General features: G+C 45.5%; 1 protein-coding gene across 1 annotated transcript in view; it reads right to left on the reverse strand.

The window, feature by feature from the left end:
• Window positions 1–1,871: 1,871 nt before the first annotated feature.
• Window positions 1,872–27,433, reverse strand: part of C5PHXorf65 (chromosome 5p CXorf65 homolog) — a 310,330-nt gene continuing 284,768 nt past the window's right edge. Inside the window, exon 6 of the mRNA XM_069612252.1 lies at window positions 1,872–2,050. Within this exon, the coding sequence (XP_069468353.1) occupies window positions 1,940–2,050 (111 nt within the window). The 3' untranslated portion in view covers window positions 1,872–1,939. The remainder of the gene's footprint in view (window positions 2,051–27,433) is intronic.

A 27,433-nucleotide genomic window follows, 5' to 3' on the forward strand; every position in this document is an offset into this window, starting at 1 on the left:
ATCGTCCAACTGTATCTGCTCAACCACTTCCTCGGCCACATGCTTGTACCTCCACCTCTTCATGCTCTGCCCTCTATAGGGCTTAGGCAGGGCTTCCCCTGATTTACTGCCTGCTCTCCTTCAGAGGTTTTCTTAGTCTCCTGCTGACACTGCCTTCCACCCATCTTTCTCTCGCCAATGTCTCCTTCCCCCTCCTCCTGATGTTTCCTTTCACCCTCCTTCCTCTGTCACGGATTTCCCCCTTTCTCACCTGAGATCGATCCTTGCAGGATTTCTTGGGAGGAGTCTTCTTGCGCACGGATCGGGTTTTGTACAAGCCCGTGCGAGCCTCTTCTGGCTCCAGCGTGCATTCAGTGTTCCGGGACACTCAGAGGCTCCGGGAAGTCCAGGAAACGAGGAAGGTGTACAAGAAGACGGCACACGAAATCCGGGAAGCAAGGTAGAGAGAAGAGGGAGGAAGGGAGATGGGATTTAGAGGGTCCGGGAACCAGGAGCAGGAGAATAGTTCAGCGAACTATGGAGCACACGTCTAGCCACTACCAGCGATAGCGTTGAGATGCACGGGGCCGCAGGGGCGTGGTCTATTTGTAGAATACGCTACGTCTGACGTGGAGGCTGGTGGAAGGCGTACCATTTAGACAGCCATGTTGGGAGTACCAAGGAGTGCAAGCCCCGTTGTGATAGGGACCAGGAAGTTCAAAAGGGGCGTGTTCTGTGGATGATGACATCCTCTTTCCCCAATCACCTATGGCTTTCATTTGGCAACTTCTACCCACATCCCCTCGTTCTCTAATCCATCTCCTTCCTATCACTCCTCCTGGCAACCTTCTGGTTTCTTTTAAATAAATTAAACATTTATTATGTACCTCATACTGGAGACCCGCCTCTAAGTGCGGGACCTGAATTCGAACATGTGTTGCTATGCACTGCCCCAGAGCTATCCTCTCGGCCCTTTTCCTTCCTTTTATTGGATGTTCTATCTTATTTCTCTAACACCTTCTACCAGTTCCTTCCTGCTTATCCCAACTTCCTTCAAGCACTAGATATTACTCCCTTCTTCCATCCCAGGTACCCTTATTTCTCTCTTTCTACTCCCTGTTATCCCTGGTGGTCTATACCTTAACCACCTCTGCCCTTCCCCTCTGTGGCTCCACCTGAGCTTCCACCAATCTTCTTCCTCCATCTCTCTTCATCACCATCCACTTTGAACACTCAATCTCCAGTTCCACACACCCTCAAACCTCCACAGACACTTATGCGTTTTATTGAGCCCTAAGCCCTGGCTCTGGGTCTGCCCTCCATGGGTGTGTTTACCACTGTGTGTAACAATTAGTATGGTGCCCAGATTGGTGCAAAGTGGGCTAGGAACTTAATTCACCTGCCTCTAATTGGAAACCACTGCTGTGCGCGGCTCCACAGACCAAGCATTCTTGAGGCTTGTCTGCCATCTTTATGTCTATACCTGTAAGGTTGTCACTATAGGGAGGACCTTGACATGCTGAATGCTGCCAGACAACCTCTGCTTGCCAGCGTGGCCTCAGGTGAATTGGAATGTGGGACTGAATAACACTGCTCTGATCCCCTGCACGCGGTTGTGCATGTATATAGTGGCAATCCCATGTCATAGCCTTGGGAAGAGGCGAGTGGCCATGGTAAATGCCATGTACCACCTCTGGAACCAGCATCTCATCGTGGGTGGGGGTATCCGGCCCCTATGACACACCCACCCAGTAATCTCCGGCACCATGACCTATGAAGATTTTACGCCAGAAAGAGCAAATGGGATTCACATTCACACCAAAGGAATACCAGAATACTCTCTAGGGGTTCATGTACTTGATTTTATTTCTCATTATATTTTTGCTCTGAGACGCAGTCCTTGGTTGCAAGTGTCTCTTAGACACAGTTACCAGGCCTCCCGGTCTGGCTCAGGATCCCCTCAGCGATGCCTCTCTCGCTTGCCAAGATCACTCGTCTTGGATTTCACAGACTTTGCATCCTTCTTCTGTGGTTTCTCCTCCTCTGCAGATGCCCTCCCCGAGGTTCTCCTCTGGACAAAGCGAAGACAAAGAAAAATAGGGGTGTTGAAAGGTACATGAATGCAATGCTGCCAGCAGCAAGGGGCATGACGATAAGCACGCTCCTAGCGTCGTCGCAGTTCATAGGTGCGCAAAATAGTCCATATGGCTACATAAGATATATCCAGCCCATCATGTACCTTTAGATAAAAGACCACTGCTATGTCCCTCTCCTTTGGCCAACACCTCACACTCTATCTGTGCCCTCACACTATGATTATAATCATGTGCACTCATAATGGAAGTCAGATCCCTTAAGAATGGTCTCTAGTCACTAGAGTACATGTGATCTTTGCTGAGACTTTGAAACCAAACTATCATCAGGCTTTTGAAGGACACAGAGAGCGCATTGCATAACTTGGCCGCCTGATTTGAAGACGCCTCCTTTGCACTTTATCTGATACTGAGGGATGATTTGGGAAACTGGGATGGAGGCGGTTGCCATAGTCCTAGGATTCAAGGAAAGTGTCGACTACAGAAAGCGTTGTTGAAAACGCAGTTTACCTATAACTACGGTTCGTCAGCATTGTTGCCTTTTATAGATTCACATGCTTTGAATATTCTCCGTCGTCAGGCTGGTGACCGATAATGCATTGATACAGATCACCCTTCTGGACTAGTAGCCCATCCAGTTCAATTGGGCCTTTTCCACTCATTCCAATGAGGGCCTTAAACTTTGTCCGCAGTGGCAATCCTGGATTCATGTAGTGTAAATAGTGCAAACTGCATGTACCTACCTCAGCGGGGTTGCATGTGAATCTCTGGAAGATTGCCCATTTGGCACAGTGGTTACTGGAAGAGAAACGATACTGAGGTGGTTAGTGTGGCGGAGGTAGAGCAAGTTTGCTTTTTCGATAGTGGGGACACAAGGCAGATTGGAGGAATCATGTTCTGCTCAGGGATGACAAGGGAAAATGCTTCTGCTGCTGGGCGTCCAGAGAACGACTGGAAAGACAATTGTATTCTCATAAAACAAGAGAGAATGGCCATTTTACAAGACTGCCATCAAAACAACCAAGTGGTGTGTAGGGAACAAGGGTGTCTAGTCAAAGGATCGAAAAAAAAGGATCGACAGGACAAAGGATCGACACCAAAGGGTCGACAGGACAAAGGATCGAATGTTTTTTTTTTATTATATATTTTTTTAGGTTTTCGTAGAGGTAATAAAATGGTTTTTAGTAAAAAATTGGGGATTGGGGGGGACCCCCCCAAAAAAAAAGTTCAAAAAAGGAAAAAAATATGAGATCCTTTGGTTTTCGGTCCTTTGGTGTCGGTCCTTTGGTTGTTGATCCTTTGACCTATAACCGGGAACAAGAGTAAGACACGGACACAGTGGCATGTTTAATGTTGGTTACAGACTTTTATTGTCAAAATGTTAAGAGGGTTTGGGAAAATCCTGTCTATCCCCTGATCTACGAGGGGTTTCCCTGCCTCAACAGAACTAAGCAATGTCTGTGTTGAGGTTGTTAAATAAATAAAGCGTCCCCAGTCTTGTATCCAAAAACCTAAACTGACCCTAATATGCTAAACTAAATACAAGGTGCACATGGGGGGTTCTCTGAGCTATAAACATATAGCTTATTCTTGAAGTTCCAAATATAAAGTTCCAAAGTGCAGAAATAAAAAGGAATAATGTTCCATCAGGAAAGGGGTTCTCCCTTCCCTTAGATTTCTTCTATTGGCTTTAAATATTGTTTTATCACAGTTCCAAAGTATCCAAGGGGAAGGTTCTTCCCTTGAATCTTCTCCACAATATACAGTTCTTTTGAATAACACTTATCCTTAAAGAGATCTGGTTCTTACCTTTTTCATTTTATCACTGTTCCACGATTACAAAAAGTGGTTCTGACACCTGAGCTTTCCTTAGTACTTCTTCTTTCCCTGGTATACTTTCCTGCCAGGGTATTATAATTTATCCTTATAAAGTGTATGGATCTTCCCTTTTGATTACTGTTCCACACTTTCAGGTCTATTCTATTATTTATTACCCCTGGTTTACTCTCCTGCCAGGGTTTCACTGTTTTGTTACTTCTCTTGCTTCCTTTAATACTCAAAGGGGACTGGCTCTTCCCTTTCTGTGTTGATGTTTATGGTTTCTCACTTCTACAGAGGGGTTTTAATCCCTGAGCTTTCTCAGTCCTTCTCCTCTCACCCCTGGTTTACTTTCCTGCCAGGGTGTTACCACTTTCTTGCAGGGCTTCTTTGCTCTCTTTTCACTATATTTTCTATTCATCAAATAATACTTCTCCAGTATTTGGTCATTGACCCTCTTTTCACCAGCTCTGCATAAATTGCACTGTCTTGTTTCAGGCTTTCAACAATATTCGTATCTGTATCTGTATCAATTCTACTGCCATCACTTGGGCTTTTCACAATATGTACATCAACTTTACTTAAGCTTTTCATAATGTTCATATCTGTATCAATTATAATGCCTTACTTAGGCTTTCCACAATGTTCGTATTATCATCAATTATATCAACTCTTTCATTTGTGCTCTCTCACGTTATGTGCGGTAAACGGTACTCACCCTGAAGTGCCCCGCAACCCATGTACTCTCTCTGGGCTTATCAGCGTCTCTTGCCATCTTCGGCGATCGTCGCATTTTTCCGTCATCTGCGCTTCTCACCCGTTGACCGAAAATCCTTCCGTAAATCGATTAATTCCTGCTTGGCTTCCTTCTCTGTCTGGCAGCTCCAGCTGCCCGTGACAGGGACACGGTGAACGCCTCCCAGCTTGTTTGCAATGCAGGCTGTTTCCATCAACTTCTGAGCTGCGTTCCACGCTCTGCTCTCCACCGGTGTCGCAAACATCATCAGAAGAAGTTGGATGCAGTGGCACGCTCTGTCTCTCTCCCTCTGATTGCTCAGCTGTATGCATTATAAATGTTCCGGTCTAGCTCAGTAGTTTCCAATGACTAGAATGCAGCTTTGGGTTGGCGCGTGTGATCATCCTCATTACTGCATCCCTATTCCTCGTCTCAGTACTAGAAAAGGGGGAGAGAGGTGCATACTGTTGGTGATTGCTACATGACTTTAAATAGAATCAATCAGATTGGATTTATGAGGAAGGTAACTGATTATGGCAATTAACTGTTCATGTTTTGTTACATGCCTTGAAGCATTTCTTTGGTCTTGAAGAAGACAGATGAATGTTCTATCACATTATAACAACATGTATAAAAAATCTTTATGGAAAGTCTTTTGATCATGCTTATATGATCCAATATTTAACATTCTATGTGACCTCAGCTAGTTGACAGTATCAAGCTTTGTATGGTGTCATTTTTTACCATGATTAGCTTAGAATGCTAAATGAAATTCGGCTACGACTGTTTTGGATGATTCTGTTGGCGAATTTGGGTGTGGTGCAATAGTTGTCAAATTCACAAGTATTGTTTTGTTAGAACATTACCTTTTTCCATGTCATGTATGTGTATAGCGACTTCTAAATGTGTTGATGTTATTTGTCATGTCATTATATGTTTTCTACGGTTTATAGTCATAATGTAGAAAAAAAAATGTCGACTTACAAAAATGTCGAAAAAAAATGTAGAAAACAATGTCGAAAACCTATACATATAATGAAAAGAGTCATTTTTCATAAAAAAAAATGTCGAAAAAAAATGTCAATTAGCACTGTCAATAAATACATAATCAAGAAGAGTATCATTTACTAGGGGTGGGTCCCCCCAACCCCCCTCACCCAACACCCCCCGGCCACCCTCCACCCCCCACCACCCTCTCACCCTTCATACTCAACACATTTTAATTATATATATTTATTTATTTTTTTTCGAAAAATTCGAAAAAATGTAGAATAAATTCGACATTATTGGTTTTCGACATTATTGTTTTCTAAAAAAATGTTTCGACATTTTGACTTTCGACATTATTGCATTCTACATTATGACTGACCACCGTTTTCTACAGTGTTATCAATTGCTTCCTATCCACCAAAATTGAAAAATTAAAAGAAATATGTGTTTTTGTACCGTTTATGTGTTTTCATATGTCGATTACAGTGACTTAGAGGATTAATGTTTTGAAGTGTATATTTTTAAAAAAAAAATCTTTAAAGATATTGTGTACCCGTATGACACCACTTGGTTGTTTTGTTGCTGTTCTCATGCCCCAGGTGTCAACGGGTTAAAGGGGCTCACCCACCTTATTAGGTTCCATTTAACAAGACTGTACATGACTGCCGCAGCTCCATAAGTAAACCCTTCACTTCAGAACGTAAGAAGAAGAATAAAGGAGAAGACCTTTGCCTTGACAAGCTACCCTGGCATGAATGCACGAGCCGAAACCCAAGATGAGCAGATGCCTTTGAGAGCTTGTTGCAGCTGGGAAGAGGAACATCAGGACACAGAGTGACTTACACATGTAAAATATACATTTAGGTCTTCACGTCTTTTATGAGAAGATTCCTCTTTTCCCTTGTATTCCTTCCACCTTCAGTTTTTTACTTTAAGTATTCACAATCTTAAATGATATGGATCTTTCCATGTGTTTCCTTTACACATATGGTGCTGCTCTTTATTTTACATTTCAAGGGGTTTGACCTTCCCCTGCATCTCCCTTCAAATACACAATTCCTTTTAATTGTTCCAGTTCATCACACTCTGTATTTTCCACTTGTTTTCTGAGGGTATAGCTCTACCCTTCTCTGCTGCACAGTTCCAGTGCTATTCTCAAGGTTTTACTTCAAAATCTCAAGAGGGATTACCCTTCCCCTGAACTTTCACAGTTATTAACACTCTGTGGCCCTTATTACAACCTTGGCGGAGGAACATGGTGCTATTAGCACCATGGTCCATGCCGCTAAGGTTACGATTCCGCCATGGTGGATGGCGGAATTACCGCCCCATTCCAAGGTGAGTGGGGCGGAAATTCCCCATTCACCATTTGCCCTTCCCCATTCCCATTTTTGCCCCATAGGGCATAATGGGAATGGGGAAAGGCGCAAAGTACAGTGCCGCAAATTGCGGCACCGTACTTAGCACCAAGGTCACTTTGCGGCATGGGTTTTAACGCCTGCAAAAAGCAGGCGTTAAAACCCGGGACCTCTTAATCAGGCGTTAAAGGTTAACGGCGCCGACGCCGCCGTTAAACCCTTCACGCCTGACTTGTAATGAGGGCCTGTATCTTCCACTTGCTTTCTTGGGGTACCGCCCTACCCTCCTCCACTGATTGCTCCTCTTTTTGTCCTTGGTGTACTTTCCTGCCAGGGTATTTAGTACTTTCCACTGATTCCATAAAGATGTATAATTCTTCCCTTTTATATATTGCTTTGACACATTTCTAAACATCAGGCTTGCTTCGTTTCCCACTCCTGGTTTACTCTCCTCCCAGGATATCACAATGTTTCACAAAGTTTACTTCTCCTGGTTTACTCTCCTGCCAGGATATCACAATGTTTCACAAAGTTCACTTTTCCTGAGGGTTTGAGCCTCACTCTCACTATTTGCCAGGCTCACTAACCTGCCAGGGCTTTTCCATTCTCCAACTACTTTCTTTGTCATCCACAAAACAATCTTTTCAAAATATTGGGTCATCGACCCATTCTCAGTACAGCTTGTTTCTGCTTTCACTTCTTCCTTCAGATATGGAGTCCTCAACCTTTTTCCAGCACTGTTCGCACTCACTCCAATTCCTGTTTGGAAACGTTGGTTCATCGACTCTTTTCTAATATTGCTTGCATCTGCATCAACTTCTTCAATGATCTTATTTAACACGACACAGCCTTCGCCTACACATGCCTGGGGAACCCATTCACTTTCCCTGGGCTTACCTGGCAGCTTCGGTGCTCCTCTTGTCTTTCCTTCTCAGTCTTCTTAGGTTTGCTGACTCAGCGTGCTTTCCGTGAGAGGCTAAGCATTTGCTTTGCTCTCCTCTGCTGCGCACGGCTTTCGCTGCTTCGAGACCTCAAGCGGTTAGCTTCCTCTGGTTCGCCTCTCCTGCACGCCGTTCGTGTCAGTGTCAGCGCTGCTTCTGGCGGTCTGCTTGTCCTCAGCGTTCTGGCCAGCATCAGAACAAGTCATTGACAGAGACAGCCTCTGCCTCTCTCTTTGTTCCGGTGGTCTCTCAGCTGTGTCAACATTAAACTTCCCGGCACGATTTAACTCCCTCCAAAGACTAGAACCGGCATGGGCTTACCGCTTCTGGTCATCTTTATCACTTCATTCCTCTTCCTCGTTTTAGTACTGAAAAGGGGTGGGGGTGCACATGAGGTGTTTGACTGCAGTAAAATGGGATGTCTTCATCTATACCACAATAAGCCATTTATGTATGTTGTAAAGGCATACATGTGTCATTGAGAATTGTGACTGCAGACTATTTTGATCTAGTATTCTTCTGTCCCTCTGGAGTTTGTCTTCCCCTACATGGTCCTCCTGCAGATAGCCACCCCCAGGGTTAGAGTCGGGTAGTTTCTGCCTTTCCCTGGCCATGTAGAAGCTTCCCCCCAGAGGATCAGTGGCAATATTGCTAGATTCATCACACACTTGACAACAGGTATACTATGCTACACGCCGCACAGCGTTTTTCGAGTTGTTGTTGCTCGCATGTGCCCTCATTCAGGTCTTTTTGGTTGATTTTCTATTTAGCATATCTGGCCTTGAACGTACTTATTCATAGTACTATTTGGCGATTTTAGCTGCCAGGCATGACTTTGGTATGTATTACTTTTGTTCACATTTGCATTTCAGCCCAGACCACGAGTGGTTCATTCTGCTCCCCCATTCAATTGGTTCCCATGGATTCAGACCTATGTAGCCTTCACATGCCGTTTTAGCATTTGTCCATGCTCGCACCAACTGGTGGTTGACTTGGGCTCCCTTTCATATCACTTCATTGCACTATTGGAATTTGCCTTACCCCGTGCTTTGCCTCTGATCATGTCTCCCTGTTGGCAAGAATCTTACTAATATGCGCATTTTTTTGTTTGTGAATTTTCCTTCCCTTTTCTTAGTTTTCCTTTGATGGACCCATCATGTGCTTCTGCTGTTTTGATTATTGATGCATTTGTGAACTTATTTTCTTCCCATTTTTCAGAAAAATCATCAGAATGTTTTCTTACCTTTTTGGGTAATTTGTAACATTACACAATGCATCTTCCAATGCAATGCAATGGGGTTTCTTTTGTAAAACCCTAGATTTCACTCAAAGCGATTTTTGGTTACTTTGACATGGGCATGAGGACAAACTGATGGTAGCAGTTACTTTTTCATACTTTTTGTTAGCCTTACCGCGTTTACTGCTTTTGGCTACTAAGAGTGGCAAGTGTCCCAACATGGCCATGCAACAAGGTTGCCTGTTTGTTCCTTGGCCATCTTGTCCATTGGTCTTCCTCCTGCCTTGCTGGGTCAGGAATTTCCATTTATGGTCATGCACTTGCCTGGGAAAACCCTGCTTTTCGCGGACTAGTGCATACCTTGTGTGTGGGTTCCCAGGAAGTGGGTTGGGACTGTCTGGTCCTAATCCACATACTGGTGCCAGAATGTCTACAGTGCTTACATGAGTCAGACCCACAGTGGTCCCTGATTGGACCACTGCTGGCGTGCATGCATGAGTCAGACCCACAGTGGTCCCTGATTGGACTCCTGCTGGTGTGCATGTGTGGGGCAGATCTTTCCATTGGCGAGCTGAGTCTGATCACTCACGTGACTTTGGGATAAGAAGAGGTGTCCTGCAACTCTTCCAGAAGATCTGAAGAGGAGCCACGTTTTCTGAGTAGACATGCAGAAGAAGGAAGATCCGTGGAAGCATCCAAAAGAGGCCTGGCGACCAACTCTTGCTGCAGTCCCGGTGGAGCCCTGCCTGGCTACTGATCTCTGAAGACCCTAGCCGATGCGTCAACCCTCTGGACCAGTGGGAAAAACTGGCCCGCCGTCTTCTGGTAACCCAGCAAGTTAGAGCCTTCGTAAGTGTGCCCGGGCCATCCAGTGGGCTGACCAACTCTATTTTGGGCTACCGCAGTAGAAGCACAGTCGTTCCGAGTTTTGGCCCGGAAATCAAGAGGTCTTCAGCTTGTCCAGCATGTAGCCCTCCTGCGAAATCTTGGCACCCCACCATCCACAGGTCCTGAGATAGGAGGCTTTCTTCGACCACGACATCTGTGACTGCTGCTGTCATTAACGCATGTCTTTCTTGCAACTTTTATTCTTCAAATGCTTCTATAGGTTATTTTTCTCCACAGTTTGACTCTGGAAGCAACAGCGTGCGGTCAGACCAGCAGAGAACACAAGCCTGATTTTGAATGGAAGTCTCCATACGTGAGAAGTAATCCACAAATAACCTTTAGAAGCATGTGAAGGATAAAAGTCCCAAGAAATACACCCGTTAATGTGGTGTCCAGTAAGTATAACAAAAAAAATAACAAATGAAATATTAACAAAAAAATACAGAAAAATAAATATATGGGGGTTGGGGTTAAGGGGTTAAAAGGTGTTGCGAGTACTTTCGAGTGGGGATTAGACAATTAAAATAAAATCAGTATTTCTTTTTCGTTAAGATTTAATTAGCTATTTTTTGATTTGTTGTAATCACATAGAACCGGCAATGTTTGATGGAATTGAGACTGAAGAACGTTTCTTCTAGCTTGGCTGCAGCATTAATTGCAAATGAAGGGGCAACATTGAAAGGTCCCAAGAGCTGTCACTGATAAAGTGAAAAAGAAGGCTTGTCGTACCTCTGTCCAGAAGCTTTGTTTGCTATATAAGGAGTTGCGGCAAAAATGTGTATCTATCCTGATGTAGGCCTGATTAGAAATTGTGAGGAGCACTCTGTTTTAAGAGAGCTGACCCCTAATTAAGAGGCCGAAAACACACAAGTGTCAACATGTTTTTGTTTTAAAATACACTGCACCACAAATTAGAAGAGGTCTGAGACGAGAAATACCAAAGCCAAGGCTTTTCTGGCCCTGGGGTATTTTGCAAAAATAGGTTTGGCCAAATGAACTATCAAGATGATTGTGATGTATGAGAATGGCCAAGCAAATGTGTTAACTAAGCAATTGTAGGTCGGGACCAGTGCTTTGTTTCTATAATTGAAAATGAGGCAAGGAAAAAGGAACAAAATGAATCTGTTGAACAATGGCGCTCCTTACTAACCCCACCACCTACCTTCTTTGTCATAATTGATTTGCATTGTATGAGGTGTTTATACACCTGCTTCTTTTAGAATTCAAAAAAAGATTGTTTTAATGATTTATATATGTATAGGTTGATATATGAATAAGGCATACATTAACTCACCGTAATCGTATTTCTGATGCTTGTATCTGCTTAGATTCACATGCTCTGCATAGTCCGACATCTAGTGGTAGTCAGAGTATTACAAGATTTGTTTGCAAAAGTCAAAAACGGACGTCGACAGAGCGTGTTAGTAATACTATCCCTAGTGTGACGTGTACTGTACCCATGGTCCTTCACGTTTCGAGGTCCCTCAGATTGTTTGTTTCTGAAATGAGGTTGCATGAAGTGTAGTGAGAGTACAGGTGTGATAAAGCAGAAACAGTGATAAACCCGAATACATCTATGCGCCTTCGACTCCAGAAGGGGAGGACGGGTGGGCGCATGTGAATCTAAGCAGAAACAAGCATCAGAGTTACGATTAGGGTGAGAAATGTATCCCATCTGAGGCTTGTGGATCTGCTTAGATCACATGCTCTGCATAGATTAGCGAGCTGTATCTGGAGAAGGAGGTGGGATGTGAGAAGTTACAGCGGCAAATAGATGTTTTAAAACCGTTTGCCCACCTGTGAATCTGCTTTAGAGTGAGTGTCAATGTAATAATGCTGTGTGAAAGTATGAATGGAACTCAATGTAGCAGTTTTGCAAATGGCGTCTAGAGAAACGTTTGAAATGAAGGCTATGGTAGCTCTGGTACCTCTGGTAGATTGAGCCCTGGGAGTGAAAGGTAAAACTCCTTTGTATAGGGAATAGCAGAGCTGTATGCACTACCTATCCATTTGGAGATGGCGTTTTTTGATATGTCCAGGTCCTATGGAAAGAAAGAGTTGGTCTGTTTTCCTTAGGGGTTTAGTTTTGTTCACGCAGTACAAGACCGCCCTCCATATATCAAGCATAGGCTTCTCTCCACTGAGTTGAATGGATTTTGAAAGACTGTAGGAAGTTCTATGGATTGATTAACATGGAACTTTGAAATGAACTTAGGTGAAAACCTAGGATGTGTTCTGAGGACAACCTTGTCTTTGTGGATTATGAAGAAAGGTCTTGTACGAACAAAGCCTGTAGCTCGCTGACTCGTCTTATAGAGGTGATAGATACTTGGAATGCAGTCTTGTAAGTCAAATGGTTTAGGCTCGCTTTGTGCGTAGGGCAAAGGGCAGAGCCATGACTTCGGAGAGCATGGCACTAAGATCCCAACCCGGTGGAGGGTTAGAGATAGGAGGGTATAGCCTCTTTACCCCTTCCATGAATGTTTTAATGACAGGAACTTTCCACCAGGACACTGTGAAATGGTGTAAGCTGACAGAGCCGCCAGGTGTACTTTGATGGAGTTGAATACTAGGCCGGAGTCTAGTAGGTAAAGCATGTAATGCAGAATGATAGCTGGAGAACATTTGATTGGGTCTATAGATTGTGACTTGCACCATATCACAAATCTCTTCCACTTGTTGAAGTAGCAGTGTCTGGTGTTGGGTTTCTGTGCCTCCTTTAGGATATCCATAGAGTTCCATAGACCGAACTCTATGACTTGTGGAACTAAGTGAATGCATCGATAGCCAAGGCACATTTGCACTGTGGTACTGTCCTGGGCTCCTACACCAAAGCAGCACCAGTAAAGTCAGCACAGCCGGTGAGTCGGGGAGACTGACAGCAGACCAGTCTGTTTTAGAACCAAGGTTGGAAACAGCAACATTGTATGGAGAAATCTGACGAGAATAGTGTGTGAAGCGTATGTGACGAGCGACGTGAATATAATTGAACATCAAAGAAGGGACTGAACTTTTGAAGCCAAGATAGATACCATATACACAGTGGTCTGGCGCTGCTTTGGTTCTCATTCGAAGGTCTCTGTTAGGTATCCAACTGAGAGGTGGCAAAAGTAAAAAAGGAATTGTGAAATCGAAGAGATCTTGCAACGGGTCAAGCTAAACCCTGTGCACATTCAAAAGTCTTCGATAGTTAATGCAAACTGAAATTGGTCTGAGCCTGGCTGAGGGAGATTAATTGTGTAAAAGGAAGGATCTGAGCCAGGCTGAGGGGGATCCAGGGTCAACCCTGAGTCACCCGAAAAAGAATAATCTCTGAACATTGGAATAGGCGATCTGAGCATGAAAGATTGGGACCCAAAGTACCAATCGTTGTATAAAAGCGATCTGAGCCCGCTGAGGGGGATCCATGGTGAAGAGTGATACATCTGAATTGAGTACTTGTAAGAGGAAAGGATCTTTTTGTTTGTTTTGGTACATCAGCCCCTCTGAATCAAGAGACTTTGTTTTGGAAAGAGAAGACCCTGATGCTGGTAATGGAACTGTATCCTCATGCCGAAGAAACCAGAGAGTGTGCTATGCTCGAGTGAACCACCTTGTCCTGTGCTGAAAACATGGGGCAGGGAGGCCAGCGGCCTGAACATCCTGACATATATCATTTTGTGAACACTTCTTTCTTTTTCATAAAAAACTATTTGTATTTAGAGGTAAGAATTTGCAATACGTTTTTTAGTATAGGCCCTTTTATTTTCACGAGACTCCACTAGGACAGTATCATTATTATTTGATGGTCGTAGCTTGCTCCCATCTGTAGATTTAGGATTAGATAGGCATTCATCACACCCTTGTTGAAGTTCAATAAACACCCTTGAACTGTGGTCACTTGTGTCTGTCTTACTGTTGATATCATGCCTTCCTTACACCTTGTAGTGAGGTACTTGCAACAGCATGTTCTGTACTCTCTCGTTTGAGGGGAAAGCCAGCTCCTCTTTCGTCTTTAGAATTGCTTCCAGAAATTGTTTATTTAGCTGGGGACTAGACTTGATTTCTTTTCGTTGATGGAGAAACCCAAAGTGAAAAGAAGGTTTATCGTTCATTTGAGGAGATTCCCCCTTTGATTAGCCAGTCACCCAGATAAGGGTATACTGGAATTGACTTCCTGCGCAGGTGTGCTGCCACTACTGCGAGAACCTTTGTGAAAACTCTTGGTGCTGACGTGATGTGTGTACCTTGAACTGGTAGTGAACTCCCGCTATTTTGAATCACAGATATTTTCTGTGCGCAGGGAGCATCTTTCATATCCAATGTTGCCATGTAGTCCCCCCGTTTTAGGAGGGGATCACCTCTTGAAGTGTGGTCATGCAAAACATTTGGTGTTAGACATATTGGTTTGCCAGGTACAAATCTAGGATGGGGCACATGATAAGGTCTTTCTTTGGCACAAGGAAGTACGTTGAATAAATACCCTTGTTTACCTGTTTTGCTGGGACGATTTCTATGGCGTCCTTTCCCAGCAGTGTATTTACTTCTTCCAACAGTATGCGCTGCTCTTCTGGCATCATCTTGCTGCGTCTTGGCAGGCGGTTGGGTGGCTTTTGTAAAGGTTTGATGCAATATCCACCTGCCACGGTGGACAACACCCACTTGTCTGACCTTATACCCTCCCATGTGTGGGTGAAGTGGGAAATTCGGCCTCCTACTGGAGTGGCATGGGAGGGGACCTGTAGCAGTGCATCATTGATTGTGCTTGGGAGGGGTGGAGCCTCTCCCAGGCGAGGTTCTGCCTCTTACTCTGGATCTTTTATTTCCTCTTTGAAAACCAGAAGAGGAAGATTGTACTTGCGATGGGCCCCAATTTGAAGACTGTCTGCCCTGAGTGTATCCGGAAGAGCATTGTGAACCCTGACCCCAAAACCTTCTGGAGTTTGATGAGCCCCAATATGTGGGGTGTGTTGGTTAATTAGCAGAGGGATTTAAGAGTGTCATACTCTTCCTTCGCACTGTTCAGGGGATCTTCGACAGCCTTAACGAAAGGAACATTAGGTTCCACTGGCATGTTGAGGAGGGTGGCCTGTGTCTCTAATTTAAAACCAGACACTCTGAGCCAGGCGTGGTGCTTGATCAGCGTGCCCTCTGCAATGATGCAGCCCACATTGTCTGCTGCATCTAGATTATTCTTAAGGATGCAGTTAGATACCTGCTTACCCTCTGCGATGGTGCTTAGTAATTGTAATTTTAGGGGTTCTGGAACCGCTTCAACATGGTGTTCCAAGTCATCTGACATGTGGCAGCAATAACTAGCTACAGTTCTAGCTTGATATGCCACTGAGGAGGCGACCTTCCTTCCGAACGTGTAGATTTCTTTACTTTCTTTGTCTGGCAGGGCTTCAGTCGATGCCAGAGGAGTGCCAGCCCTCTTTCTGGTAGTAGTGACGACCAGTGAGTCAGGTTTTAGCTGACCCCTAAAATACAGGGGGTCTGTGGGCGCTGGCCTGAATAATGTTTCTATTCTAAGGTTAAGCGCCCTTGTGAGGTTAGGTAAGTAAGGAGGGCTGTATACGTCTCTGTATAGACTGTAACAATGGGATAGACTGAGTGGCGGACCTCTTGTCGCCAAGAATGTCCTTCACAAAGTCCTTGTCTCCTTGTGCCTCTTGGGTGTCAATACTGAAATGTTGGGCAGCCTGAAGCAGCAGTTCATTGTATTGGAGCTGATTATCTACAGGTGAATCTGCTACCGGCTGATCTTGGAGGTCAGGCGACTGTATGACATAGATGTCGTCATCGTAGTACTGGTCCTGACTGTATAGGTCTCCTTAAGAGCCTGGTTCTTGCAACCCTGAGAGATCAATACCATACATGTCCTGGGAGGGGTCTTGGTAAGTGGAGGCCAGGGGACCTAGGGCGGAAGTGCTTGGCTGTGGGTCAAGATGTGGTTTTTGGCAGGGGGCTGATGTTTTGCAGCCCCTGTCTGGGAGGCGTCTTTAAGGGACGTTAGTTCTTCTGGATGCTTGTCCATGAAGTCAACAAAGCATGACATCCTCTTCATAATTCTGTAGAATTGTTCAGGGGTCCAGTCATAGGAGGGTGGAAAGCCTAAAGGCATAGGGGTGGTTGGGGAAAGTGCCTGATCCTTATAATGCATAGCCCCTGTGAGAGTGTCTACAGGGGAGGAGGAACCCATAACCTGAGAGCTTTTGGAAGACAAAGGCGTCAAGGATTTCGATTTTTTCTGTGACTTTGTCTTTAGCAGGGTAACAGGTACGTGTTTTTTAATTAGTTCTTGCATTTTCGGCGTATGTTTAGGGGACGCCGATGCACCCTTCACCGCCTGTTTTTTTGGTGCACGAAATAAGGGCCTTTTTGTGCGCGGTGTCTGAACCGACATTGGGGGCAGGTTTCGGAGGCCTGTCATGAGGCAAAAGCGTAAACTATGCCCCAGAGGACAGGGAAGATCTAGAGGCTTTTTCTGCTGACCTCGACGCTCAACGATTTTGTCGAATGTTGGCCATGGGCTATGTGCTTGGACGTGTGTGTGCTATGGTCACCGGGTGTCGTCTCCATCACAGATCCACAGGCCTGCTTAGTGTAGTCGGGGGCCCACACATGGCGTTCCAACGAACCCCAGTTTCCTTCGGCGTCACTAAGGACACCGATACTGCCCTCGCTGGAATCCACCGTCACGTCGATGGAGGCTTTGGCCTGTATTGCGAGCGTGGCCCAGCACTTGGTTCCGCAGTCTTTAAGAGCTTTCGGGCAGAAAAGTTCTCAGGACTTGCAAAGCTTTTTAGGGTAGTCCCTAGTATAAGGAAGGCATGGTGGCATTAGTAAGACTGACACAAGTGACCACAGTTCAAGGGTGTTTATTGACTTTCACAAGGGTGAGATAAACACCTATCCAATCCTAAACCTATGGATGAGAGCAAGCTATGACCATCAATAATAATAATACAATCCTAGTGGAATCTTGTCAAATTAAAAAGTGCCTATACTAAAAACAAAACCCTATTGCCAATCCTTATCACTAATTTACAAATAATGTGGGGTGGTGTTCATGAAAAAGAAAGAAGTGTTCACAAAATTCTAAGAAAAAGGTTTGGCAGAAAAAGTCACAAAACCACAGCGCTTGTATGAATAAATATTAAGAGTGCACATAGGCTGCAGGTGCCTGAGAGGTGTGGGAGTACTGCCAAGTACAACCCACTGTTGTGGAAACAATTAGAGCACAGGCAATTCTCAGTCGCACTGCGCCCAAGAGTGCAATATAGGCATGTGTTGCAAGTAATTGAAGAGAGATGTGGTTATAAGTCTGATGAATTTATTTGCAAAGTAGCCTGACATGTGTTTCGAGTCTAAACCGACTCTTCATCCGAGGCTGTAAATGGGAGATGGGACCTAAGATAAATTGAATGAAGGACAATGCCAGAAAACTCTCTCACGGCTTCGCAATTGCGGTAATTTCAGCACAGCAGGAAAAGCCAAAGTGATGTGAAAGGAAGCAGCTGGATGAAGGGTCGGTTTAGACTCGAAACACATGTCAGGCTACTTTGCAAATAAATCCATCGGACTTATAACCACATCTCTCTTCAATTACTTGCAACACATGCCTATATTGCATACTTGGGCGCAGTACGACTGAGAATTGCCCTGGCTCTAATTGTTCACAAAATGATAGGTCAGGATATTTGGGCCATTGGCCCCCCTTCTCCACATTGGTTCACTTGATCAAAGCACATACTTTAACTTCTGCGGCACGAGAATAAAGATTCCATTTCACAGTTCAGGGCCTTCTGTGTCAGGACCTTCTGTGTCCAAGCCGCTTTACTTGTGCCAAGTCTCTTCACTCAGAGGGCCTGGTGTACAAACACAACACACAAATGTTCTTTTCCTTTTACCAGTATTCAATTGTCATGGTGCATGCTCCCAGACATCAGGAGCAGACCAGTCTACCCCAGTTACCGGCACCCATGGGGACATTTAAGGCCCCAAAAGGTTGCCTTAGGACTTCCTGGAGTTGGCGCCAGGCTCATATTATTCCATTTTGTTGTAAGCAGCATGGGACTACACATAGCCCAGCCTGAAGGAACTGAGCCATTCAGTCTAGCTTCGGGTGTGGCTGGAAGGCCTACTTTACCTAGGACTACTTGTGTAGGGTGTGGCTGCAGGGACTACTTTACCTGAGACTACTTGTGCAGGGCTATATAAACCACACTCTACAGATAGAACACGCTTCACGTTATTCTGCACTCCTCCAGCATAACGCTCACTGTGTCTGCTCAGCTCCAGTTACCCGATCTTCAGCCATGCCTGTCTTGGGAACCATAAACCATCAGAGTCTGTGAAGAAAGGAAACGAAGAGAGAACAAGAACAAGAACAGCGGTTGAGTCCTTACCAGAAGCGGTCCATCCGAAAGGCTTTATCTTCAGCCGCTCTGCAGATCGTCGCATCTGCAGAAAGGAAACACACGCATAGAGAGACAATACTCCCCCTGAGGCTGCACTCTTCCTGAATTCCATTGAAGCGTTTCACGCAATCGCTGCTCCGGAGCCACACCGCACCTGCGTAACAGGAAAGAAAGAAAGCAGGTTAGTCGTGCACCGGAAAATAACCATTTATAGTACATTTCGACGCCGCGCACTCATGCTAATACTCACCTGCAGGAATTCTGCTCAGCGTCGTGGGAGACAGAAATCCTTCATCTGATACCCTCCTAAACGGCACCTGTAAAGAAATAAAGAACAACAGTGAGAACTTTGGCAAAAAAAGACATTTAAGCAAACTATACCAAGAGTCTATTGGCATAGAGACTTACCTATAGAGTCAAGTTATTCAAGACTCCGCTACAGCCCGCAGGATCAGTGAAGCAACTAGATCCAGGAGAGAGGCTGGAACAATACTGCACCCCTGCATGCTGTTGCAGGACGGAGAACCCGCAATTGAAACACCTAAGGTGAGGCATAAGCAGAAAGGGGCACTCAGAGGTTACGGGAGGTGGGAGCCTAACACGCCCCTCACGGCTGGTTAACATCTCGTTTCAACATTCTAGGCAAACGCTCCCCTGTGAAGTAATAGTGAGAGAGAAGATACGTGCAGACGTCCCTCGTGCAGCTTCGTGCGACGCCTCCATGGAGACCAGGTGAGCGTGACATCAATTTGGGTCTTTTCCCTGGATCCCCCTCAGCCGGGCTCAGATCCCTTTCAAAAAAAAAGTTCAACGTTGGATCCCCCTCTTCCGTGCTCAGATCTCCTTCAAAACAATGTTCAGATAATTCTTTCTCAGGTGACTCACGGTTGACCTCGGATCCCCCTCAGCAGGGCTCGGACCAATTGTGATGCACTTGAAACTATCAAAGACTTTCAAAAGTGCACAGGGTTTAGCTTGGCCCGTTGCATGACCAGTTTTATCTTAATATTCCTTTATCTCACACTTAGCATCAGGTGGATACCTAACAGAAACTTTCTAATTAGCACCTACGTGGCACCAGACCTCTCTGCGTATGGTATCGTTTCTTAGCCTCCCAAAGTTCAGTCACTCCGACTCACCAGCTGTGCTGTCTCTACTGGTGCTGTTTTGTTCGGCAAAGTTTTCGCTCAGGCGCGGCTCACCTCCTTTCAAGCTCTCAAGGTGCACAATAAAGACTTCCCTCAGCCGGGTTCGAGATTCCCTTCACGATTCACAGCTCACTGAGAAGGCTTCCCTCAGCCAGGCTCGAGCCTCCTTTCAAAATTCTCAATTCACACAAAAATGGTCTTGGGTCTCCTAGTCTCAGAATGCACTGAGCTCATTTAGCTCCCACTTTACAGCTCCCCAAAACAGCCTTTTCTGGCATTGGAAACTGCAGGAGCTAAAAGGGGATGTTGATCTGAGGTCAGGGTCTCTCCACCTGGCCCTCATAGACCTGGGTTCGCCTATCTGGCCCAGGGCAGGAGTCTTGCTGTGGGTACCGCCAGGCAACCCCAGCTGCACCTGGTCTTGTCTTCTGGAGGTACAACTCTCTCTCCACAGTGCAGTCTCCTCTGGACTCTCAGGGCCAGTGTCAGGGCAGGTTTCTCCTCCTCCAGGTTTCCCATGGTCTCTGCAGCTATTTTGGTCTTCCTCTGGCTTCTTGCACATCCAGCATCCACATCTCGCTGAAAATGTGCTTTCCTGCTTCGCCTTTTATGCTGCCTGGGCGAGTCAAGTGAAGTCAGGTGTGAATAATTACAATTAAGTGTCTGACCCTGCCTGATCTCATTAGTGGGACAGCATGAGGGTGGTTGGTGGTAGTCTTTCCTGTTTCGTAAGGTGTTTTATACGGGTAATCTGTACTATTCCCAATCGTCTCTTCTTTTTCACAGTACTATGTGAAGATGGGGAGGGGAAGGTGTGTGTTTGGAAATGTCCGAAAATGGTAGCAGGGTTGTGCGATTGTGGGTAACTGCAAGAAAGGGGATACTGCGTCTCGCCATCGGGTGTCTCTGCCCCACTCCCCGAGGGCCTCTCACTCAGGTGATCCTCCTGCACTTATCCACCCCCAGGGTCTGGATCCAAAGGTGATGGCCGTGCCCTGGCCACCTGAGCAAAGGATCCCCAGGGTTTGGGTAGTGAAACACTCTCTGGTTTTTCACACTAGGGAGATAGTAATTGCACACTCGGTGCATGTCTTTCCAGAGGAATATTCTATGGCAGGTAGAGCAAAATTTAAAAGGTGTTTTTTCCATTATAAATGTAAAGAGCAGTGTAAGGAAGGCATGGTATCAACAGTAAGACAGACACAAGTGACCACAGTTCAAGAGTGTTTATTGAACTTTAGAAAAAGGTTTGAAAAACACCTATCTAATCCTAAAACTAAAGATGGGAGCAAGCTACGACCATCAAATAATAATAACGCAGTCCTAGTGGTGTCTTGTCAAAATAAAAGGGCCTATAATAAAAAAAAAAACTATTGCCAATCCTTACCTCTAATTACAAATAGTGTGGGACACAGTGTTATGTAAAAAAAGAAGTGTCAAAGAAAGGATAAGTCAGGATATTCAGGCCGTTGGCCTCCTTTCCCAGTGATTTCAGCACAGGACAAGGTGACACACTCGAGCTTAGCACAGTCTCTGTCTTCTCTAACACTAGGGTGCATTTCAAACATTAGCATCAGGGCCTTCCATGCCCAAGTCTCTTTACTTTTCTAAGTCTCTTCTTTCAGAGGGCCTGATGCGACAAACAAACAATACGTTATTTTATTTTCATGATTTCACATGTACTCTATTTCTCAGGTGATTTACTATTCACCTCGGATCCCCCTCAGCCGGGCTCAGATCTTCTTTAACACAATGTTCGTAGGATTTTCATGTATCCATTTTCTCAGGTAATTCGCGGTTCACCCCGGATCCCCCTCCGCCGGACTCAGATCTGTTCCAACACAATGTTCAATCAGTCTCCCTCCGCTTGGCTCGGACCAATTTTAATATAGTTTAACACAAACTTGCTTTACCCAAAAGCTCTCAGCTGATCTTTCTTGTTCAGGCTTGGACTAACTTTTATCTGCTTTGTGATCATTTTCTTTACTCTATTAACATCGAATACTTTCAATTGTGCACAGGATTTTGCTTGACCCATTGTAAGACCACTTTGGTTCACAATCCTTTATCATGCTTTCGCTTTTGCCATCCCTCAGTTGGATACCTTACAGAGATCTTCGAATGAGCATGGACGCAGTGCTGGACCACTCTGTCAAAGGTATCGTATTTTGATTTCAAAGTTCAATCACTCATCTGTTGTCCAATTTTACTTGCGTTGGTTATCACATGTGCTTTATACATTGTTTGCTTCAGTGTTCACCATACAATGTTGCCGCTTGCAACCTTGGCTTCAACACAAACCGTGTTGGTATCGGCCTCCCCAACTCACCAGCTGTGCTGATTTCACTTGTGCTGCTTTGTTGTAGGAGCCAAGGAGAGTACCACGGCAGCAGGAGATTCTCCCCACCTTGATTATCGACGCAGGAGAGCCCCGGGTACCTCCGACACACATTACATGGTTTTTCAGCCTGATTTCCTAATCTTACATTTTCTATTCTCGAGGTTTCATGAAAGTAACGGTTCTTCATCAAAAAGGTCAAGGGCACTTCCCTCCTTGTGATCCCCTTCTGTTTTGCCGTCTTTCGCCTTGTGTTAAACTGCCATCTTGGAACTGCGGCTTCCTCGTGTGCTTTGCCTCGGTCAGAGTGTGCTCGCATGATCCGCCTTTTATCCATGTGGGGAAATGTAATGGCAAATCAGGTGTGTGTGATGGTCAGTAATTGCCTGGCCCTGCCTGACTATTGTATTGGTACATGTCAGGTATGCAGCTCGGGTGTTAATCTGTTTTCTCTCATAGCAAGCTGTTTGTTAGAAAGTGTTCATGTTGCGAAGGGGGGGTTGAGTTCCTAAGTATCCTACCTGGTAGGATGGGATAAAGGTGTTACAGGGAAGGGGATACCACGTCTCGCCATCCGGGGTCCAACTCCTACTCCCGGAAGACCCCTCACCCAGGTGATCCTCCCGCACTGGTCCACCCCCAGGTTAGATGCTAGGTGGGGGGGTATTGTGGGGTTTATGTTATGTCTTGTGATTTCTGTTGTCTTTGTTTATGTTTTATTTATGAATTTTCAAGGGCGGGTTTTGACTATGCTTGGGTTCTGAGTATTACTATAGGTTGGATAGATTAACTTGGTTAATTGATTTGTATACTCACTTATGTTATTATTGTAATGTTTGTGGAATAAATCTAAATAAAGAGTGAAAAAAATAAACTTCACTTTGGGTTCACTTTCAATTGCACATATATTTCCGTTCATCGGGCAGTCACCTTTGCCCTGTAGTAGCCCCAGGAGCGCCCTGGTACAAGTGTTCCCTCTGATTCACTCATTGGTTCTAGGCATCTCCTCCGGGCGTCTTTTTTCTTCGCTCTTCGCTGCGTGCACACGTCTCTGTAACATTGCGAGCAGCGCTTCCTTTTTGGAAATCTTGCTGTGGGTTGCTGGTAGCTCCCCGATCCCTCACAGAGACCACCGGTGGCCTGCAGCACCACTGCGGTCTCTTCCGTACTCCAAAGACCCGACCAAGGAGACTCTGACAGCTCTGATCCTCTCGGGCCCGCTCAGGCCCCGGCGTCGCAGTCTTTCCTTCACAATTGCTGGCGTCCTGGCTTCCAGGCAGGATCCTCCTCGGCAGCCTCCTTAACAGGATTTCTCCATAACATGATTTCTCCCCTCTCAGGCTCGTAACTCCTGGCCCAGCTTCTCTCCTGCTGGTCTCCCTTTCCCCACTGGCAGCTCCACGTTCTATGCACCTGTGGCCTGTTAACAGGTTGCAAATGTGAGCCTTTCAACTCAATTGCCTGACTCAATTACTTATGTTCCTGGGACTTGCCTGATGTTTGCAATAGTTTCCAGATCTCTTCCTCGTCTCAGTACCAGAGTGGTGTAACTGAATGCTAGTGTGCACAATTCCTAGTCACCTCTTCCTCGTCCCAGTCCTAGAGTGGTATACTGAGGGGAAATAAGAGGAAATGACTGGCAATAACGTATGAAGATAAGGGGAGGAGAGGGTTTGTTATCACAATGGAAAGAGGGATACCATGCCTCGCCCAAAGATATTCTCACCCCACTCCCCAAAGACCCTCCACCCAGGTGATCCTTCCTCGCATCTCCACCCCCAGGGTCAGGATCCAAAAGCGATGGCCTTCCCCAGGCCACCTGAGAAGACGGTCTAAGTGGAGTACGTGTGGAAATGCTTTCATGTTTTTCACACCTAGGATATTCTTTATTGATATTTCTCAAAAATCTCTTTTCTTCCGCCCAAGGGCTTCAGCTGTGAAAAGAGAGAATACTTGATTCTTATTTCTCTTGACACTATGACTGGGATGAGGGAGATCACTCCCACCTATTTCTTGACTTCTGTCAATGGGTTCACCTTCACTGGGTCCATGGAGATTACTCCTGAGTGTCTCTTGACTTCCCTTAATGGCTTCACATTCACTGGGACGAGGGAGATTACTCCCAACACAACTTCCAGTCTCTGCACCTCTTTGGCAATTACTGGGATGAGGAAGATTACTCCTGATGCACTCTTCACTCGTTTTATTTTTCCAGAGACTAATGTGACGAGTGAGGTCACCCCTGATGCACTCTTCACTCTTCGTATTTTTCCCACAACTACTGTTATGAGAGAGATCACGCCTGATGCACTCGTCACTCTTTGTATTTTTCCCACAACTACTGTGATGAGGGCGATTACTCCTGATGCACTCCTCACTCTTTGTATTTTTCCAACAACTACTGTGATGAGAGAGATCACTCCTGATGCACTCTTCACTCTTTGTATTTTTCCAACAACTACTGTGATGAGAGAGATCACTCCTGATGCACTCGTCACTCTTTGTATTTTTCCCACAACTACTGTGATGAGGGCGATTACTCCTGATGCACTCTTCACTCTTTGTATTTTTCCTGCATCTACTGTGATGAGGGCGATGACCCCTGATGGACTCTTCACTCTTTGTGTCGGCCCAAACACCTACTGGGTCTCTCGCTATTCCTGTTACCTTTGTCGTGTCTAGACTGCATCACTGGTTCTTCCTGGGATTTTGGACTGACCTGCCTTGCTTTCACGCTCTTCATTCTACTCCCCGCTTCGTCCTGTGGACTTGGGGCTGGTGGTCTCAGAATTGTTGTTGGACCAAACGTTCCAGCCCCTCAGAGATCACACCACCACTTCGCCTTCCCCAGCAATGAAGTGAGTCGGCTCCCTGCCAGCTCACAGGATCCTTCTGCTTCTTCTACTCTTCCACATTCTCTTTTCTGAGGACCAGCTTCTCTTCACAGTTAGCAGATTCCTGGGTTTGAACCTCCTAGGTTCTGCTGGCTCTGTGACAGCCTCACTCTATTTCCTCCAGTCCTTTCTCACGTTGTATCTCTCCTAGCAGGGCCTACACCAGAGCAGTGTCATAGTCCTTTGGTTGTTTCCATGATCTTCATGCCTCCTCGTGGCCATCTCTTCCCAGTACTATGGTAAGTTGGTACAATGATCTTTATGCCTCCTTGAGGCCAACTCTTTTCAGTATTCATTGAACAAGGCATGCCATCATTCTTGTTCTTCCTCGTCTCAGAGGTGTCAAGTCTCAAGGAAGTAAGGGAGGGAACATTACCATAACACACAGTAGTACTCTCAGTTGCACTCTCTGCAGACTTTAGGGGTGTTATAGGTGCAAGGGCCAGAGGGTTGGGGAGTTTGTTCATGGAACGGCAGTCCTTATCTCCATGAGGAGAGTCTCCACTTGTGAAGTCCTGCTTTTTCCACATCTAGGGGGAATATTGGGTAGCGTCCTCTCCACCATAGCCTCACAGAGGAGAAGTGACGAGAACCTGTGAATCATCACAGGCTTACCCTTGCACGAAAAAGGGAGAGAACATATGTACAAACTAAGAACTCAGTTAATGATTTGACGAAAAAAATCTGGTTTCAAAGAGAGATTTGTTAGTAAATCCCAGACCTTAAAAAGAGATGTAATAGACAGGCCTAGGACTGAAAAAGCATTTTTATGGTTGACTAAGGCGTAAATAAGAGTTTGTTGTTATGAGCCAGTCCTAAATGACAGATACAGGATTATGTGAGCAACCAAAGGGTGTCTCACCTACTAGTCCCCAGGAATCTCTCCCTCAGGTGACCAGGGCACGGCCATCGCCTTTGGATCCAGACCCTGGGCGTGGACCAGTGCAGGAGGATCGCCTGGGTGAGGGGTCTTCGAGGAGTGTGGGTGGGGCAGCCAATGGTGAGGCGCGGTATTCCTCCCTTTCCCGTACCCATGATCCTTCCTATTTCATAGGATTCTCTGATGTCCCAACTGCCCCGCCCCCTTTGTACACAAACACTGGGCCGAGGAAGAGGGTGACTGAGTGTAACAAGGCTAACTCATCTCATTGGACATGTCCCACTAATTGGGTCAGGCAAAGTCAGGCACTTGACTTAAAGTGCATACATCTGATACCAATTAGCTCTCCTCACACGGATAAAAGGTGGAACATAGAGACACACTCTGAGCAAGGTGGAACACGAGCAAGAGCAGAACCTCCGGTGCAAAGGTAGTGGAGCAGATTAACGGACCGAGGGATGAGAGCAACGGGTGGAGAACCCTAGGAGGTCCCTGCAGGAGGTTGTTGCCTCCAAACGACCGCAAAAGACACGTGGTGAATGCCAAGTCCCAAACAAGAAAGCTGAATTGTGTTTCAAAGACGCCAGTGACCCTCCCAGGTGAACGGCAGAGTTGGGGAGGCAATGCCAAGCCTGTGGAACTAACCTTGACTTGTGAATTGAATAACTGTAATGACAAGAAAGAAACGCACACAGTCGGTGAGTTGGCAAGCGACATGAAAGACCGGTGTGTGTTAAGGAGAGATAGAAATTGTAACATTATATCGCACAATTGAAGCCTGCATGCATGTGGATGAGACACGAAGAAAGGAAGACCGTTGAATGAACTTTGAAGCAACGATAGCTATAAAACCAGCGATACTGAGTAACAGGGTGGTCAGGCGAAAGGCAGTAGCCGACTAGAAAGTCTCTGTGAAAGGTGAAATGTTTGTAGCGATAAAGTGAATGAACTGTAAAAGCCAAGTGATCAAAATTGACCCAGAGAAAAGGGGAGAGTAAAAAGGTAAACGTTGAACTTTGGTGCTAACGACAGTGAACTACCCAGACCAAGAAGCACTGGGGCAAACAACAAAAAAGTGTGAGACGAAAGGAAAGTCGAAGTAGTCCTATGGAGGTCTGAAGTAAAAGCCATGCACATTCGAAAGGCTTCCACATCAGGAAACGGTCCGAGCCTGACTGAGGGAGACCGGAAGTGTAATAAGTTATTGAAAGGGAACCCCAAAAGGATGTGACTTAAGCTTGGGGAAGGGAACCCCTACATGTGTTTTGAACTGGTGTGAACTTTTTGTTGAACTGTGTTTTGAAAGCTGAAAAGAGAGACTTTAACGTGGAAGGCCAGGCTTCCTCAATCCATGTTTTGAACTGCGTTTGTTTTGAGAACTTGAGCCACAGTGTGTCATCCTGTCTATGGGGACCGCCTTACTCCGTGCTGTCTAACGTGGGGAGGAGAGCTGACTCAGTCACATTTATTTTTTATATTCGAACACTGAACCTTCCTTTGACACATATTCTCCTTTACACACTTTGTGTACAAGAGATAGGGCAGGCTTTAGGTTTTGTTAGTGTAGGCCATTTTGATTTGACAGACTCAACTAGGACTGTTTTATTTATTAATTGATGGTAGAGGCTACTCCCATCCTAGTTATGGGCAAAGTAGGAGTTTTTCCAAACCCTGAAACTTTAGTAAAGGTTTTATAAATTGGACCTTTTATGTCATTGTCATACTAGTGAT

The sequence above is a fragment of the Ambystoma mexicanum genome, chromosome 5p, assembly GCF_040938575.1.
Source record: "Ambystoma mexicanum isolate Mex_15411 chromosome 5p, UKY_AmexF1_1, whole genome shotgun sequence".
In the NCBI taxonomy this organism is placed as follows: domain Eukaryota; kingdom Metazoa; phylum Chordata; class Amphibia; order Caudata; family Ambystomatidae; genus Ambystoma; species Ambystoma mexicanum.